The sequence below is a fragment of the Mizuhopecten yessoensis genome, unplaced genomic scaffold, assembly GCF_002113885.1.
Source record: "Mizuhopecten yessoensis strain PY_sf001 unplaced genomic scaffold, ASM211388v2 scaffold7547, whole genome shotgun sequence".
Classification (NCBI taxonomy): domain Eukaryota; kingdom Metazoa; phylum Mollusca; class Bivalvia; order Pectinida; family Pectinidae; genus Mizuhopecten; species Mizuhopecten yessoensis.
This window is the reverse complement of record NW_018407102.1, coordinates 153,902-172,838: the sequence shown is the minus strand read 5'-3', so window position 1 is coordinate 172,838 and position 18,937 is coordinate 153,902. Positions and strand designations below refer to the sequence as shown.

Below are 18,937 nucleotides of genomic sequence, written 5' to 3'. Positions count from 1 at the left end.
GACTGATTATCACCCCTTGGAAAATCGCTCATCCGCACTGGACACAAATTGACCGTTTTGTTCTTCACCAATTAACACACTCTATTATTTCTTTTAATAGTTTAACAATGAACAAGGTATGTATATACCTAAACAATACCGTACTATATAGTGTATTAGATTATTTTGGTATAGTCCATTCTTCCGTTTTTGAAAATTGATTTTCAATAATACATATAAAGTATAAATGACTATAGAGCTATGTAGTACAATATCATATTCCTCTTACAGTGTGGTATATGCTCGATATTCTGATAGAGCTAAATTAGGGATATTGTTATGTCTTTACTTATGAAGACTTAAAGTCTGCAGTTACTGTCTCAGTTTTAAGGATGTTCTAAAGGAAATTTGTTTTCCCAGCACATACTAGGAAAATCAGGCAAACAATTAGTATCATCGCATTTTGGAGTTAAGTTTAAATTTTTAGAAAATTATTGCAGTGAGTGAATTTCAGTTATTTGCCTTTAACATATTACTTGAAATCTTTTCTTATTTACTACCACCTGTTACATCATTTTCAGGTAAATAAGGAGATAGTTATTTAGAATAGATGTTTTTCAACATGAAATTCAAAACTGTTTGCCTTTCTTATTCAAAATAAATATGAAAGTATAATTTGTTCCTGGAACACTATCCATTTAAGATTCAATATACTGAATACTTAAAGTCCAATATACTAGACAATTGGGAAGCTGGGAATACCCCTAAATGAGTGTTGTCCTGCAGAGTATAATACACAACTATGGTATACAGGTACTACTGTTAAGATATTACACTATTCACCCCAGTACTCTCACTAATGTGTCAACACTTACAATTCATGTCTAAAAAGACACATAGAAAACAAACATTTCTTTATAAAGAACATTTTAATTGAAAGCTTTTAACGTATATGTATTTTATTTTGTCAGTATTCATTATTAAAATTTCAATCTACACTTTGAAATGAAAACAAGGCACAAGCACTTATGCTTAAAGGATTTTTTTTTAAATTTTTCTGAAGTAGATCTTAACAGAGATAGGATTTTATAACGTTATTTCAATTTTATACAGTTATGTTTCTTATGTTTCTTTTTTCTTTTAAACGCATTTTACCAAATATTTGATTGAAATGAAGCAGTTAGTTTTAATTAGGGGTTTTTCATATGAAATAGTATTTGAGTTTCCAGTAGGTAAATGTACTGTGATAGGTCATGCTTGAATACAGAAGGTATTTCATTTCAACAACTCAGTTACCTCAGAGCACTTGCAATTTGGAGAAATTAGAATGTCTAGAAACCTTCACAAAATTCTCAAAGTCAAAGTAAGTCAGTAAGTTTAAGTCACGGGCAATCATACTAAATCCATCAAATTATTATAAAAATTGACAATTTCTTACTTACAATTCCTTTTGAAACCATCACACAAAAGTGACCAAAGGATCACTTTATGCTTCTGAGAAATTAAAACAACAAGGTTGGTTCTCTAAGAGGTCCTTGATATCTAATGTACCACCTCTGTGTGATGGATATTAGGAAATATTGACCCTAGTGGCAAGATTTTGATGTCAACAACAAGGCTTTCAGTAGGTTCTATGACTTCAAAAGTCTTTCTTTGGGGCCTGAGACTGCAAAATCCCTATATTCATTACACAAAGTCTTCAAGATTATTGTATTATTTCGTCTACGTCTTGTTAAGCCATCAAACAAAGCATTAACAAATAGAAGCACAAACTTCAGGTTCAATGACAATGAACTTTCGATATTTAGCTCTGATTAAACGGAGCACAATTCTGGCAACTGTAGGCCTATATTTACAATACCTCAATGTGTAAGGAGTGATTGTATAATTATGGAAATATTTTGTTTACTGAGTTATATGGAAGTTGAAGGCATTGTATCAAACAGAGAACATCAAAGTTAAGATTGGTTTACTATGTTCCTTTTGATGTACTTGTGTACTATTGTTTTATATTGTATTGTATTTCTTATCACGATATTATAGGTTTAATCCTTTTGTATTTTGCATCCAGTACATGTATATGTACACAATGATGTATGTTTCTCCACAACTTATGGTGCCACCTGTAGCTATTGGTGCCCTGTTGCTCTGAGTACATTGGCAAGACCAAAATTGACCTGCTGCCCGCATTACAAACTACCGAGCCCAAACTATAAATATTTTAGAAATTAGATGGTTCTATTAGTTTTATAAGTCACAGCAAAGATATTGTTTTGGTTTATATGACTGTGAAATACCTAATTAAAATATGAGATTTTTTTCAGATTTACACAAATTGTTTCAAATATATAATCCATCTAGGTTAAACAGGTAAAAGATTTTGTTCATTCTTGTAGTTCAGTTAAAAGTTAAAATAAAAACATTGTTTTAATGCAAACTTATTTGTGCATCAAGTTCTGACTAATATTTTAGTGCAAATTAATATTTATATTGTCATATTTCAACCAATCAGATTATAAGTAGCATTTCATTAACTTGCTCGTAGGTGTTGGTTTTGATGTTATCATGTAATCTTAAAACTAAATACTGCATGTTATAAGCAAAATTTAATTATGAAAAATAAACAGAATAAAAAGAAGACTCAATAATTCATTGCCTTCCCACCTTGTCTTTGGCTAGACTGTTTTCAGTTTTTATTGATGAAGTTGAAAAACCCAACAACTTTTATGTGGACGAAATTATATATATTATATGTATGAACAGAGCCAAAGACATCAAACAATTTCTGTTGTAAAATACTATTGTTGAGCTGTTGATTTGAGAATGTAAAAAACTTGATAATTGATAGTTTCCATTTGAAAACAATGAGCAGGATCAGAGTTGAAGTACCTCGAATGCTATTGAGGCTGTATAGATGCCATTGTATATTATTTCTATTTTACTTCAACTCTGTTCACGTAAATTGATTTTCTACTCAACCTTGATCTGTTTGTGGCTTTGTGAGAACTGAAATACCTAGATGTGTGTTCTTGGTATTTGATGGATCGTATTCTATAGATTTTACACAGAATTCTATGACCAGGATCTAACATTGAAGTCTAGTTAGCTTAGCTAAAGAAAAATAATTTCTTCATGTACGTACGATATTTGCTATTATCCTTCACTAGAATTCGATTTTAAAAATGGACATGGACTTTTTTACACCATAAAACCATTAAATATTGACTTTCATGATATGAATTTGAATCTATATACAGTAAACATCCTGTTTTAATCTTTGAAATTCCTTGTAATTGACCCTTAATTATAATCATTGTCAGGCCCTTATACGACTTCACCATTGCTGGCCAATGAAGCAATAAACTAACTTTTTTAAACTTTGAAATTCGACATGGTTTAAAAAAATCCACAAAATCAAAATTTTCTGTAAAACATGTATTAAGCTTATCAAGCTCATCTTGGCAAGCTTCAGAGAAATTGGCCATTACCGTTATTGAATTACCAAACAATGCCAATTTTTCTACAGTTGTTATGACATCATATTGACTTTAGTGGCTGATAAATGGCCCATTGAACGGGTATTGTTAGCCGTATTGATCCTTCATCCTTCAGAGGAAATAGAACGATTATGAATATCTTTCTATTTTGGAAAAACGGGGAACATGACAGGGCCGACCAAAGTGACGTTATCAACAAACTAGAAAATATTGTTGGTCTGGAATATGATTGATCTGGCAAAAAATAGTCTTTTTGTGTTTTTAGGATATCAGGTTTAGATCTTTGCCACTAACAATTGTTTTGCTATGTCATAGGAGTCATTTTACATGGCCCTTTGAGGTCCTAGTATACGTAGCGCAATTGGGAATCTGGAGCATGTTTCATTTGCCTCAGAAATTAAGTCTGAATCATGGTAACTATTTTTCAATTAAAGTATTAAACTTCAAAATCCAATCCATCTGAAATATTGTCAATAATGCAGTGAAGTTTTTCTTGGTAAATTTGGGGATTTTTCTTTGGAAAAAAGTTCCATAAATGCAGTTTATTTTCTACATGTAACTTTTGTGAGAGTGCTGTAAAATTGTCCAAATTGAAAATGTATAGGCCCCTGTGGAAAGAAGATCATAGAAAAATCCCAATAACAGAATTTTATTGATAATATTACTTCGGTGTTAGACATAATTAATCAATTATGACTGTGTAATCAGAGCAGACGGTACAAATCAATGTCTTATCATAAACAAATCCGTGCCATTTTACCAGGTTATAACATGGCAAGAGAACAAACGTAGAAGATGTAGAACTCTGTTGACCTAGGGTAAGGTCAACCTGGTTGAGCTATCTACCACTGTAATGTAAAATTAATTGTAAAAAACTTGTATTTTTTTATTATTTGACTTGTATGTACGACCAAGGCACTTTTATTGAGTTATATACGGTACACCAACTGAACTATCGGCCAGCCTGACCAAGGATCTATAAACCCCAGTAAGGTATAATGGTTGTCTGTTGTGTTCCTTAGACCAGCAGAGGGAGGAGCTGAAGCTAAAAGTACATTTATATTAAATTATTAGGGTCATCATTCATCTCTGAGTGGCTACATTGAAACCAATTTACCAGGCTTATGCATTCAATATGTGTGACAGTTTCCCATGTAACTGTTGAGCTATTCATCTGAGATTACAGATTTTATTATCAGATTCCCCAGCCATTGGTGAACAGTATATACAGGGATTTTAACTCTGACCATTGTACATGTCATGAACATGTACGGTAAATAATATTAAATTTTGTAGGCTGCTTTTATTACTTTAATATTAAGATGTTATTAAAATTTTCAAATTTTGGTGAAATGGTAAACATTCACAATTGAATAATAGGTTCAGTAAAAATTGAATAATAGGTTCAATAAATAACATTCAAATTTGTAGACTGAACACTTCAGCATTTAAATTTTATCAGAATCCCCAACTTCTGATGATCGTGTCCAATTTTAAAATGGTATACTGGCATGGTAAATATAGTTCAATTTTAAAGGCTGAAAATTAAGCATTAAAAGCTTATCAGAATCCCTACGTCACATTTGAACCTTGTGTTTGATTTACCAGGATTTTCTGAATAATTTTGTCCAATCGTCCTAATATAAGTATAGCTGGGGGTTTCTACAAGAAGAGCTTTAATCTACACTGAAGATATTCATCACCAGACCCCAGATCTTAGTTTCAGTGTCTTCCTTTATGAAAGGTGTATTTACTGTACAATAGCATATGTTTAAGATAACTTTTAATTGAAGAATGATAGATATTTTTGCATTGCTACTAAATCTCTTAGAAGATTTACTATAAAGGTACTATCAATAATGATAACTGATTTTATTGCCTAGATTATTTGGATTGCTAAACCTGATGCACAATGTAGTGACCTATGCATGTAGACATTATATAAACAATCTGAGCTGTCAGATTGTTGATGTAGATATGCAGTAAACCATGTACAGGAATATTGACATGTCCTACAGTACAGGTTTTGATTGTCTCCCTTCCCTATAGATACCTGGTTCTGGATTGTCTTCTTTGTTTTTTCTTTCATCTTTTCCATTGTCAAAATTTTGACATTTTATCTGAGTGCCGCATAAAAATGGCCATTGAGTTACGAAGACGTAACAATGACTAAACGAAGTTGTGTACAGTATACCTAAGCTGTTTTTAGAAGGCAATGTGCAATTTCTTCTGAAGAAATTTGTTATTATCATATTTGGATTTGACAAAAAAAAAATCGATAAAAATAGTTATCATGGATGTATTTTTATGGATAACAATATATCGTACCATGGTGAAGGTAAACTGTTGGTATAAATGTCTTGGTATGTTTCTTTCATGGTTAACAAGCAAAACACCTATTATTGAAGATTGAAGTTCTTTTAATGACAAAATAGGGCTAACGTTTACGAGTGAAATAATTTCAGCGTTACCATAAGGTACTAGACAAATATAAAATCAATTCTATTGAAGTGGAGATAAATATGTATACATGCCTTTTATGTAAGTGCTGTCACTGGCATGTTTGATGGAAATGAGTTAGACTTACGTCAAACAGACTGAAATAATGATTTTAATGTCTAGGTCAATACAAAATCCATTTCTGGTAAGTAGAATTGGTAAACATATGATGGCAGGGTTGATTGTGACAGGTCTTAGCCCTGCCCGCTTATATCTTAAAGACATGAGGACACTTTACGAGGGAAAATAGCTTAACCTTCAATGAGTTGGCAGGCATGGGATCAATTTAAATTTGGCACTGGAGAGTTATTTCAAATCTTGAATTTAAAGAAAAGTATAAAAATCAATTCCATTCGGTTGATATTATGCTCACTTATTAGAAATCGCTTCACCATTCAAAGGTATTGTTATGGTATTTTGGTCAGTAGAAATGGATTTTTTCTTGAATAAAAGGATCCAATATTTGTTGTTGTGTGTGGGTGTTTGTGGTTGTAATTAAAGTCTGTTTATCTTATATATGACCCCGGCTGGGAGAGAACAGTTTTATACCGTAAATGTTGCAAATAACACCCCTAGGTTTGTAAAAACACATTACAAATCTCAAATAGAAATTATCGGTGATTGATTATTGAAGTACATAATGTTCAGTATTTATACGTATTGAAAGCTATTCTGTGTGTAAATAAGTTGGAGATGAAAAGGTGCTGTTTACTAAAAAAAATGAGAAAATATAATTGGTCGTTAATGAGACAGATTATTGCTTGATTATAGAGAAATTAAAGACTAGGGCTAATATAAGAAAGTTTATTGTAGTACTCAAATGTTGATTAAAATACCAACTGAAACCTGTTTCACAGGTTATATATGTAAATAGTTTAAATTGATTTTAACATGTAGAAGAAATAACATAACAGTGATATTAAGAATCATGAAAATGTGCTTCAGGTGTTAAAACAAATATATATATACCTACCTGTAGCCTCAAGGTTGTTAACTTTATGGGAAACAGATTTTGTATAAGGATCTAGAAGTTTAACTAGTCTTTGACATGTAACTTTAGAGAAAATGTGCACATTTCTGTTGACATAAAATAGTTTAATGACTTAATCATTTCTATATCTAATTGAATTCATTTTGTCTCATTGTAATGAAGGAGTGAAAGTGAGACTGAAAGTTGTTGCCTTTCTGTCAGCAGGGTGGCATCACTATGTCAAAGGTTCTGTCAGCAGGGTGGCATCACTATGTCAAAGGTTCTGTCAGCAGGGTGGCATCACTATGTCAAAGGTTCTGTCAGCAGGGTGGCATCACTATGTCAAAGGTTCTGTCAGCAGGGTGGCATCACTATGTCAAAGGTTCTGTCAGCAGGGTGGCATCACTATGTCAAAGGTTCTGTCAGCAGGGTGGCATCACTATGTCAAAGGTTCTGTCAGCAGGGTGGCATCACTATGTCAAAGGTTCTGTCAGCAGGGTGGCATCACTATGTCAAAGGTTCTGTCAGCAGGGTGGCATCACTATGTCAAAGGTTCTGTCAGCAGGGTGGCATCACTATGTCAAAGGTTCTGTCAGCACGGTGGCATCACTATGTCAAAGTTTCTGTCAGCACGGTGGCATCACTATGTCAAAGATTTTGGGTTTGACCTATATTTCATGGTCAGTTGGCTTTGCTGACGTTGAGTTTTTGCATTTAGCTCCAATATTTAGTTACATTATGGTGGAAATTATTGATAAATCGGGATTTAAAAAAATCAATTAACTCAGGCCGTTATATTTACGTCCATAAAACATGCACATAGCCATAGGTTGATTATTAAATAAAAAGAAAGCGGTAAACTTGTGTTTGTTGAACTAAATCTGATTTAAAAAGGGCAATTCTCAAAAACATATCATACTTTTTACAGAGGACGATATCTTAGAGGCAGCGTCTATAGCGAGTACTAATTACACATACCAGTCTGACGAGCGACCTGACCTTGACCTACTTATCCGAGCTACACCTGAGTATGGTATTCCAAGACATAACCCACTCACTGGTGAAGAACTCTTCTTGGAAGACGAAATTGAAAATGACGACAGCGACGACGAGAGTTTTACCTCCATGGATATTCTGTCGGTTGATCCAGCATGCATGGTGGTTCCGACATCCGCGAAGGCATCCTCCGGGGTAGCTAAGCATAAAGACTTCATCCGGGGTCTGCCTGTCCATATTGCTAAATATGTGCTGGGATTTTTGGACATTGCTTCGTTACACAATGCACTGTGTGTAAGTAGCATTTGGTGCTCTCTAGTGGAGGAGGTTCATAAGGAGTTCCGAATCAACCAGGATCTATCCGAAGAAGTCATGCTCATGCAGGTTGGTGGAAAAACTTACTTACAAGCCTGTCACCTCATAAAGTGTCTAAAACAATTCTTTGTCACCTGAAAGAAATATATATTTCAATTTAAGTTATAATTTACTGCAGAAAGAAATTAGAAAAAACTTAATCTCAAGTTTGAAATGTTACTTAGAACAAAAGCAACAAAAAGACAAACTTGGATAACAATGGAACAAGCATATACAGGATTTGTTTCTATTTAAATATGTTTAAATGTGTATTAATTGTTTCCAACCTCCCATTTTCAGTAAGATTTATTTTATTATAAGAAGACTTACTGTACCCATGGCTTTGGTCATTAGACAAACAGTACTGTACTTATAATTACCATATAGTGGTGTTACCACATACATATAACCCATTTTTGTTTTATCAATCCGAAAATTACAACCAAATTTCAAGACTCGTAATTTTGTTTGTCAATAGTGAAAACGTATAGACCATCTGGGAATCAAGTGAAGTGTGTATGGTATCAAATTTAAAATACAAAGCTGCAGGAGTTGAATGTAGAGGTAAAATAATCGTAATTTGTTTGTTGTCGTAGGGTGCTGCAGCACAAGGTGCCAACCCAGTGTACGCCAAAGATGTAGACGTGATCGTGCCAAACCTTCACCCGGGGACACGGGAGATGATTACCACTCAAGATCAAGTCGTCAAAGCCAAGTACAAGAATGAGGTCAACTTTGAAACGGCTTTGACAGGAATATCATGTCGTAAGGTTATCATGGAGGAACGCAACGTCTATTGTGGGTCATATAACGTCATGGTGCTCAAAGATGTGTAAGTTTCTACGGTTTAATTTCTACGACCTTGCGTAAATCAAATCTATCTAATAACTGTTCAAACTAATATTATGTGCAATTAAAAATATAATAGAACTTTTTTATTAAGAATATTTTGTATGATTTGTATATATTTGTTTTTATATATCTACAGAGAGGACTCGCATCGTGTTGTACACACCTGTGGGGGCAAACTGATTGCCATCGGGTCAAAGGACCGCAAGGTGCGGTTTATAGAGCGTGAGTCGGGGAAGGACCAGGGACCAGTCATTACTGGACATGCTGGAAGTGTCCGCTGTGTTTATCTTTGTGAGGAGGATGGCTATGTCCTCAGTGGGAGTTACGACACTAGTATCAGGTAAGTCAAGAGGAATTTCATTGATTCATTGAAAAAAAATTGCAGGCATTTAACACTACGGAACATACCAGATGGTATGAGGTCACAATATGGGATAGTAAAAATCTGTTACCAGTGCATGTGTCTTTGAAAAATTAAATAAAATTACATCTTGATGCTGTTGATAGATGCATTAGTTGATTTACAATCGATCATTTTTTCTTTGCGATACAGAATGTGGAACATGGAGACTGGGAAGTGTATGCGAATATTCCGAGGCCATCGTGACACGATTCTTACGATCCTGGTGTACCGCGATTACCTGGTCTCTGGGGCCAAAGACAACTGTTGTAAAGGTAAATATCTCGTCTTTGTTATAAGAAAGTTAACTGACGGTGAAGAGCAAAACTTTTCTTCAGTACAATCCAGCCTTCAATAGTCTAGAAAAGTAGCTTTTCGGGGCCTAATATTGACTTTTTAAATTATCCTGAACCCATGCAGTTTTGGGAAATAGGCATCATGCTGTATCCCACTGCATGTGAGTAATGTAGGACCTCCTGCAGAGTTGGGGGTTTTCTACAGACTATTTCCTGTTTCAATATTAATAAAATTTTAATAATTTCATTAGATTCAAATTAAAGATTTCACTTCATTCCTAGACTATAACATAATATGGTGTTGGGTCTGATAACAATGCATCAGGCGTCATATGTTCAAATGACCTTTTCTTCAATATACCCAGATGTTTATATGTTTGTACTCACTTTCCAATAAACAGAATTATGAGGGCACCATACTGATTGGCAGTGGAGTAGCACACTGACCACTGATAAGGTTGTGTCAGACCATACACTGTATGGTGTATTATACCTATAGAGTTAACAGGGTAAAGGTTTGGGTTTGAAGTAGTTTACTTTATTCTTGACCATTGTAAATGTTTCACAGGTTTTCTATGAATTATACCAAGTCAATTATTGTACATTTAATTGTGTATTGTGATAGTGGAAATGTTTGCATTTTTTCACGTCGAGCAATAAAGTGCGGAAATATCCACATGCAAATACAAATGTATTTATTTACACATTATATAGTTTATAGATGATAGAATGTATAGATTTCAAAATTATTGACCAGTTGTAAATCTCCACTCCGCCATCTGAGTTTAAAAACTTCGGCTTTTACAATATTACACATGTACATGAGTTCAGGATCTGGTGACAAATTAAATATTTACAGTATCAAAATAGTTCTCTTATCAGGAGATCATATCTCAACTACATCATAATTTTGGTAAACTATTGTAAGGTTGTAGATGTGTCATGTCAAGTGGTGTAGATAAATAACACTAGATGTAAGATGACTTAAAACCGCGGTCATTGACCTGTACCAATAAACTGAACTGAGTCCATAGTAGCACAAGTGGTGTAGATATATAGCACTAGATGTAAGATGACTTAAAATCGAGGTCATTGACCTTTAATGATAAACTGATCTTAAGTCCATAACAGCACAAGTGGTTTAGATATATAGCACTAGATGTAAGATGACTTAAACCGCGGTCATTGACCTGTACCAATAAACTGAACTAAGTCCATAGTAGCACAAGTGGTGAAGATAAATAGCACTAGATGTAAGATGACTTAATACGCGGTCATTGACCTGTACCAATAAACTAAACTAAGTCCATAGTAGCACAAGTGGTGTAGATAAATAGAACTAGATGTAAGATGACTTAAAACCGCGGTCATTGACTTGTACCAATAAACTGAACTGAGTCAATAGTAGCACCAGTGGTATAGATATATAGCACTAGATCTAAGATGACTTAAAACCACGGTCATTGACCGGTACCAATAAACTGAACTAAGTCCATATAATAGCACAAGTGGTGTAGATATATTGCACTAGATGTAAGATGACTTAAAACGCGGTCATTGACCTGTAATGATAAACTGAACTAAGTCCATAGTAGCACAACTGGTGTAGATAAATAGCACTAGATGTAAGATGACTTAAAGTCGAGGTGATTGACCCGTACCAATAAACTGAACTGAGTCCATCGTAGCACAAGTGGTGTAGATAAATAGAACTAGATGTAAGATGACTTAAAACCGCGGTCATTGACTTGTACCAATAAACTGAACTGAGTCAATAGTAGCACCAGTGGTATAGATATATAGCACTAGATCTAAGATGACTTAAAACCACGGTCATTGACCGGTACCAATAAACTAAACTAAGTCCATAGTAGCACAAGTGGGGTAGATGTATAGCCCTAGATGTAAGATGACTTAAAACCGCGGTCATTAACCTGTACCAATAAACTGAACTAAGACCATATAATAGCACAAGTGGTGTAGATAAATATCACTAGATGTAAGATGACTTAAAACCGAGGTCATTGACCTGTACCACTAAACTGAACTAAGTCCATAGTAGCACAAGTGGTGAAGATAAATAGCACTAGATGTAAGATGACTCATGTCAAGTGGGGTAGATAAATAACACTAGATGTAAGATGACTTAAAACTACGGTCATTGACCTGTACCATTAAACTGAACTAAGTCTATAGCACTAGATGTAAGATGACTTAAAATCGAGGTCATTGACCTGTACCAATAAACTAAACTAAGTCCATAGTAGCACAAGTGGGGTAGATGTATAGCCCTAGATGTAAGATGACTTAAAACCGCGGTCATTAACCTGTACCAATAAACTGAACTGAGTCCATAGTAGCACAAGTGGTGTATATAAATAGCACTAGATGTAAGATGACTTAAACCGCGGTCATTGACCTGTACCATTAAACTGAACTAAGTCTATAGCACTAGATGTAAGATGACTTAATACGCGGTCATTGACCTGTACCAATAACCTGAACTGAGTCCATAGTAGCACAAGTGGCGTAGATAAATAGCACTAGATGTAAGATGACTTAAACCGCGGTCATTGACCTGTACCATTAAACTGAACTAAGTCTATAGCACTAGATGTAAGATGACTTAAACCGCGGTCATTGACCTGTACCAATAACCTGAACTGAGTCCATAGTAGCACAAGTGGTGTAGATATATAGACCTAGATGTAAGATGACTTAAAACCGAGGTCATTGACCTGTACCACTAAACTGAACTAAGTCCATAGTAGCACAAGTGGGGTAGATGTATAGCCCTAGATGTAAGATGACTTAAAACCGCGGTAATTGACCTGTACCAATAAACTGAACTAAGTCCATAATAGCACAAGTGGTATAGATATATAGCACTAGATGTAAGATGACTTAAAACGCGGTCATTGACCTGTAATGATAAACTGAACTAAGTCCATAGTAGCACAAGTGGTGTAGATAAATAGCACTAGATGTAAGATGACTTAAAACCGCGGTCATTGACCTGTACCATTAAACTGAACTAAGTCCATAGTAGCACAAGTGGTGAAGATATATAGAACTAGATGTAAGATGACTTAAAGTCGAGGTAATTGACCCGTACCAATAAACTGAACTGAGTCCATAGTAGCACAAGTGGTGTAGATATATAGAACTAGATGTAAGATGACTTAAAATCAACGTCATTGTCCTGTAATGATAAACTGAACTGAGTCCATAATAGCACAAGTGGTGAAGATATATAGCACTAGATGTAAGATGACTTAAAACGCGGGCATTGACCTGTAATGATAAACTGAACTAAGTCCATAGTAGCACAACTGGTGTAGATATATAGAACTAGATGTAAGATGACTTAAAATCAACGTCATTGTCCTGTAATGATAAACTGAACTGAGTCCATAATAGCACAAGTGGTGAAGATATATAGAACTAGATGTAAGATGACTTAAAATCAACGTCATTGTCCTGTAATGATAAACTGAACTGAGTCCATAATAGCACAAGTGGTATAGATAAATAGCACTAGATGTAAGATGACTTAAAATCAAGGTAATTGACCTGTAATGATAAACTGAACTGAGTCCATAATAGCACAAGTGGTGAAGATATATAGAACTAGATGTAAGATGACTTAAAGTCGAGGTAATTGACCCGTACCAATAAACTGAACTGAGTCCATAGTAGCACAAGTGGTGTAGACAAATAGCACTAGATGTAAGATGACTTAAAACCGCGGTCATTGACCTGTACCAATAAACTGAACTGAGTCCATAGTAGCACAAGTGGTGTAGATATATAGAACTAGATGTAAGATGACTTAAAACCGCGGTAATTGACCTGTACCAATAAACTGAACTAAGTCCATAATAGCACAAATGGTATAGATATATAGCACTAGATGTAAGATGACTTAAAACCGCGGTCATTGACCTGTAATGATAAACTGCACAAAGTCCATAACAGCACCATGAACGCTATGGTCAGGGGCCCAGCTGCTCAAAGCTTGATGTGTTTTTACCACAGACTTAGATAACAATAATAGTTTAGTTCTGTGGTTTTTACCTCACTCAAAATTCAACTGTAAAGATAAAGAAATTTATTATTCTTTAATAAGACATTGTAAAGTAATAACAAACGAACGGTTCCACTTCGTTTGGACTTAATTAATGTGGCTTTTAATTTGCATTCCTTTGCATCAACCATTTCATGTTAATCTTTCATTTCCACGTTATATTAAGTGGTTTTATTTATTTAAGCGGGAGCAGGCATTTCATTTTGATCTGACACTGATTGCAGAAATCCCAAAAATTGTCAGTCTTTGGTCGTAAACATTATTGTCATAATCAGAGATTTTTTCTTTTTTCTTATCTATATTCATGAAAAATAGCATCGATATCTCATTTTAGATTAAATTGATGAGTGTTCTGGTGTATGTCTATATACATACCTATCATAAATGTTCTTTCAAATAACAAGAAAACAAAATTGCTTTTTACTCCTTTGAGACATATTCATTAAATATCAATACATTTTATCTTACAATAAAACGTAAAATGCATTAATGTTAAAAAAATGATCTTTTAAAGAGAAAATGCTTAAAAATGATAAATAACAGTTGGACTAAGTGTTCACATTGAAAACTTTTATCTTTAAGTTTTTTTCGGTTTTATTGGTGATTTATTGATGAGTTATTTACGACTTCCAGATTCCTGGTGTTAGTTTGGTTGGTAAACATCTTGTAACATACTAGGCCAGGGTAGATCTACTCTGCACACAGTTAAGAGTACTGAGGATTGGTCAGGGTAGATCTACTCTGCACACAGTTAAGAGTACTGAAGATTGGTCGGGGTAGATCTTCTCTGCACACAGTTAAGAGTACTGAGGATTGGTCGGAGTAGATCTACTCTGCACACAGTTAAGAGCACTGAGGATGGGTTGGTGTAGATCTCCTCTGCACACAGTTAAGAGCACTGAGGTATGGCCGGTGTAGATCTCCTCTGCACACGGTTAAGAGCACTGAGGATTGGTCGGGGTAGATCTACTCTGCACACATTTAAGAGTACTGAGGATTGGTTGGGGTAGATCTACTTTGCACACAGTTAAGTGCACTGAGGATTGGTCGGGGTGGATCTACTCTGCACACAGTTAAGAGTACTGAGGATTGGTCTGGGTAGATCTACTCTGCACACAGTTAAGAGCACTGAAGATTGGTCTGGGTAGATCTTCTCTGCACACAGTTAAGAGCACTGAGGATTGGTCTGGGTAGATCTACTCTGCACACATTTAAGAGTACTGAGGATTGGTTGGGGTAGATCTACTTTGCACACAGTTAAGTGCACTGAGGATTGGTCGGGGTGGATCTACTCTGCACACAGTTAAGAGAACTGAGAATTGGTCGGGGTAGATATACTATGCACACAGTTAAGAGCACTGAGGATTGGTAGGGGTAGATCTCCTCTGCACACAGTTAAGAGCACTGAGGATTGGTCGGGGTAGATCTACTCTGCACACAGTTAAAAGTACTGAGGATTGGTCGGGGTAGATCTACTCTGCACACATTTAAGAGTACTGAGGATTGGTTGGGGTAGATCTACTCTGCACACAGTTAAGATTACTGAGGATTGGTCGGAGTAGATCTACTCTGCACACAGTTAAGAGCACTGAGGATGGGTTGGTGTAGATCTCCTCTGCACACAGTTAAGAGCACTGAGGTATGGCCGGTGTAGATCTCCTCTGCACACAGTTAAGAGCACTGAGGATTGGTCGGGGTAGATCAACTCTGCACACAGTTAAGAGTACTGAGGATTGGTCTGGGTAGATCTACTCTGCACACAGTTAAGAGCACTGAGGATGGGTCGGTGTAGATCTCCTCTGCACACAGTTAAGAGCACTGAGGTATGGCCGGGGTAGATCTACTCTGCACACAGTTAAAAGCACTGAGGATTGGCTGGGGTAGATCTACTCTGCACATAGTTAAAAGCACTGAAGATTGGTCGGGGTAGATCTACTCTGCACACAGTTAAGAGCACTGAGGATTGGTCGGGGTCGATCTACTCTGCACACAGTTAAGAGCACTGAGGATTGGTCGGGGTCGATCTACTCTGCACACAGTTAAAAGCACTGAGGATTGGTCTGGGTAGATCTACTCTGCACACAGTTAAGAGGAACTGAGGATTGGTCGGGGTAGATCTACTCTGCACACAGTTAAGAGGAACTGAGGATTGGTCGGGGTAGATCTACTCTGCACACAGTTAAGAGCACTGTGGATTGGTCGGGGTAGATCTACTTTGCACACAGTTAAGAGGAACTGAGGATTGGTCAGGGTAGATCTACTCTGCACACAGTTAAGAGCACTGAAGATTGATCGGGGTAGATCTACTCTGCACACAGCTATATATATAAGAGCACTGAGGATTGGTCACAGCGGGTGCCCTTTCCTCTAGATTAGCACTGCAGATAAGGTGTTACCTCCGCCTGACTGTTGTAAATCCTGCTAGCTGATATTTTAAATGAAGACCTGTGAAAAACCAATAACCCCGAGATTATCTTACATATATGTAATTCACCAGGTGATTCTTTGAATTAAATCAGTATGTGTTCCGTGTCAAAATGTTAGTTTTCGATGGAGACATATAAAAAATGTAATTCATGTACATTACATTATAGAATAAATCTTGTCTAATCTGACACCTGAGTATACCAACGTCCTGTTTGATTCAGCATCAGATGCTTTAATTCCATTTCTTATAGGGATTTTTAAATCTTGGAGTGATTATTGAGTGGGATGAACCTGTTGCATCTGATTATTAATTATTTTAAATAAATTTACTACAAACTGAACATAAACTTGTCTCAAAATCCAAAGGAAAAGGTCATATTTCACTGTTTGTAAAGAAAATGAGAGTTGAACAAAACTTTGATTGATGAACTTTTATCAAAGAATCAAGCCTTGGACATATTTGATCTAACATGTACCCTGTCCTTTGTTAAGTCCCTCTTGTCTTTTTCCTTTCTCTTTACATCTCATTCTTCATCATAATTTATTATCTTAAATGAAAAGAGTATCTATTATGGCTATGTTTAAAGTTTTTGAAAGTTTTCTTATTTTTCCACATTGATAAGCAAGTGCGAATTTACAAATGGATAAAGTTATCACCTTGAATGCTTGTAGACCAAATATTGTATGTTTTAGTATTATCACCGTATATCAACTCAAATATGGTTTTCTATTTGAGAACATGGCCTTTGGGGGTAATTACTGTAAGAAGAAAATGATCGGAAAGATTAAACCTTCACTATTTGTAAAATATTAATTTGTTTTGATATAGAAGTACAGTTTAAGGTTTACTCAGAGCATATACTGGAAGGTAATTATTGTGAGGAGAAAGAAAGATTTTCATGTCCTTCATTTTATGAAATAAAAACAAACATTTTTCTTTCAGTTCCAAAATCAAGGGAAATTAATTTCATGGACATAGTTCAGATTGTGTTTATCTAACCATATTGGCGAGGGTATACAAATATTGACACAGATATTTATGTGACGCTGAAGGGCCAACCACGATTGAATACACAAATCTGATAGCTAATAAGTCTAATATTATCGGGATATTTGGTCAGCGTCACGTCAATGTCAAAAATCTGTCAAAATTCTATATTCAAAGCAGGAAAATAACACAAAAAGAAAATTTACTTCAAAATATCTTTATTCATGAATAAGTAATTTTGTTACAGGCAATTTATGTACTGGAAGTATGTGTTGATAGTTTAAAATCTGTTCTCAAAATAGATAAAAAAAAAAACCAACACACACACACACAATCAAGAGTTTATTTGAAAAAACATTTTCAATATAAAATTGAGTCTTTTAATTATTGGCCTGGTTCCAGGAACATTGCTTAAACATAAATAAATTACTTAATTTTATTTTTTTCTGTTGGATAGCAATTTTAGAGTTAGTAAGAAATAGACTTCAGTTAGGAAATTTTCCTTTAACTTCTAAGTTTAGGAATCTCCAAAAGTTAAGATACATACATCCATAAAACTAGGGTATGGAGATATAATTGGTAGAAAGTTCTATCAAAGTCAGATCAAGAAAGGGCATATCAAGATGGTTGTTTAGGAACATAATATTCCCCATCATCCTCTTAAAAAGATGTAAAGTCTTCGGTTTGAGACTTATACAGCATTGAAATCTGATCTTGTTTTGCACTCAATACAGAAACCAGCTTCTTAAAGATATTTTTTTGTCTTAGAGAGTCAGGTTAAATTTCCTTTAAGCAAAGTGCTCACTTCCACACCATCTAAAACCTGTCCTGTTTGCAAAGTTCGTGCAAGTCATGATTAGCTTATTGAGTCATTTACAGAAATTTACAAAATGTGTTGTTTCAGAAATATCCTGTTTATTTGATAATTTTTGAATCCCTGTACACACAACTGAGTTAATTATTTTCAAAGTTTTTGAGAATATGCTAGATTACTTTTGTGTTGAAATTGCTGTTAAGCTAATTATTCACTACTGTGAACAACTGGGCCATGCTGTGTAACTCTCTTCACTGTTGTCAAGTCTTAGATATCTTCTTGTAATTAGTAATTTCCTATTCACACTGACAAATTTGTACTTATAAACCTTATTTGTTTCAGTTTGGAACCTCAACACGGGAAAGTGTCAGCGGACGTTTAAACACCGTAAACCAGTGTGGGCGGTGGCCATGAACGAAGAGCTGTGCATCACTGGGTGTGAGGGAGGCAGGGTCAAGGTCTGGGACATCAAGACAGGCGACCTTATCAAGGTACGTCACCTTTGACCTTTAAAAAGCACTATGCTTCAGAGAGGTGTTATGATATACCCATGATTCAATACATATCATGGTACTGGCATTGTGATTGAATCCTTTAGATCAATACATACATATATCAAGTATATCAGTACAGTGTATGACATATATATATGTAATATGCATAATGGAGATAGTTGAATTTTAATTACTGTTATGAAATATTTCTTTAAAAGAATAGGAAAATGGAAGAGACAGAAGATTTTAGTAACAAAATAATTATATTACATAATTATTAACCA

At 35.1% G+C, this 18,937-nt stretch overlaps 1 protein-coding gene across 1 annotated transcript in view; it reads left to right on the top strand.

Annotated features, from left to right (window-relative positions):
* LOC110453924 (CMT1A duplicated region transcript 1 protein-like) overlaps nucleotides 1-18,937 on the top strand; it is a 33,031-nt gene that overhangs the window by 9,455 nt on the left and 4,639 nt on the right. The window contains exons 3-7 of the mRNA XM_021503169.1: nucleotides 7,874-8,325; nucleotides 8,892-9,127; nucleotides 9,284-9,487; nucleotides 9,701-9,822; nucleotides 18,502-18,650. Coding sequence (XP_021358844.1) covers nucleotides 7,874-8,325; nucleotides 8,892-9,127; nucleotides 9,284-9,487; nucleotides 9,701-9,822; nucleotides 18,502-18,650 — 1,163 coding nt within the window. The remainder of the gene's footprint in view (nucleotides 1-7,873; nucleotides 8,326-8,891; nucleotides 9,128-9,283; nucleotides 9,488-9,700; nucleotides 9,823-18,501; nucleotides 18,651-18,937) is intronic.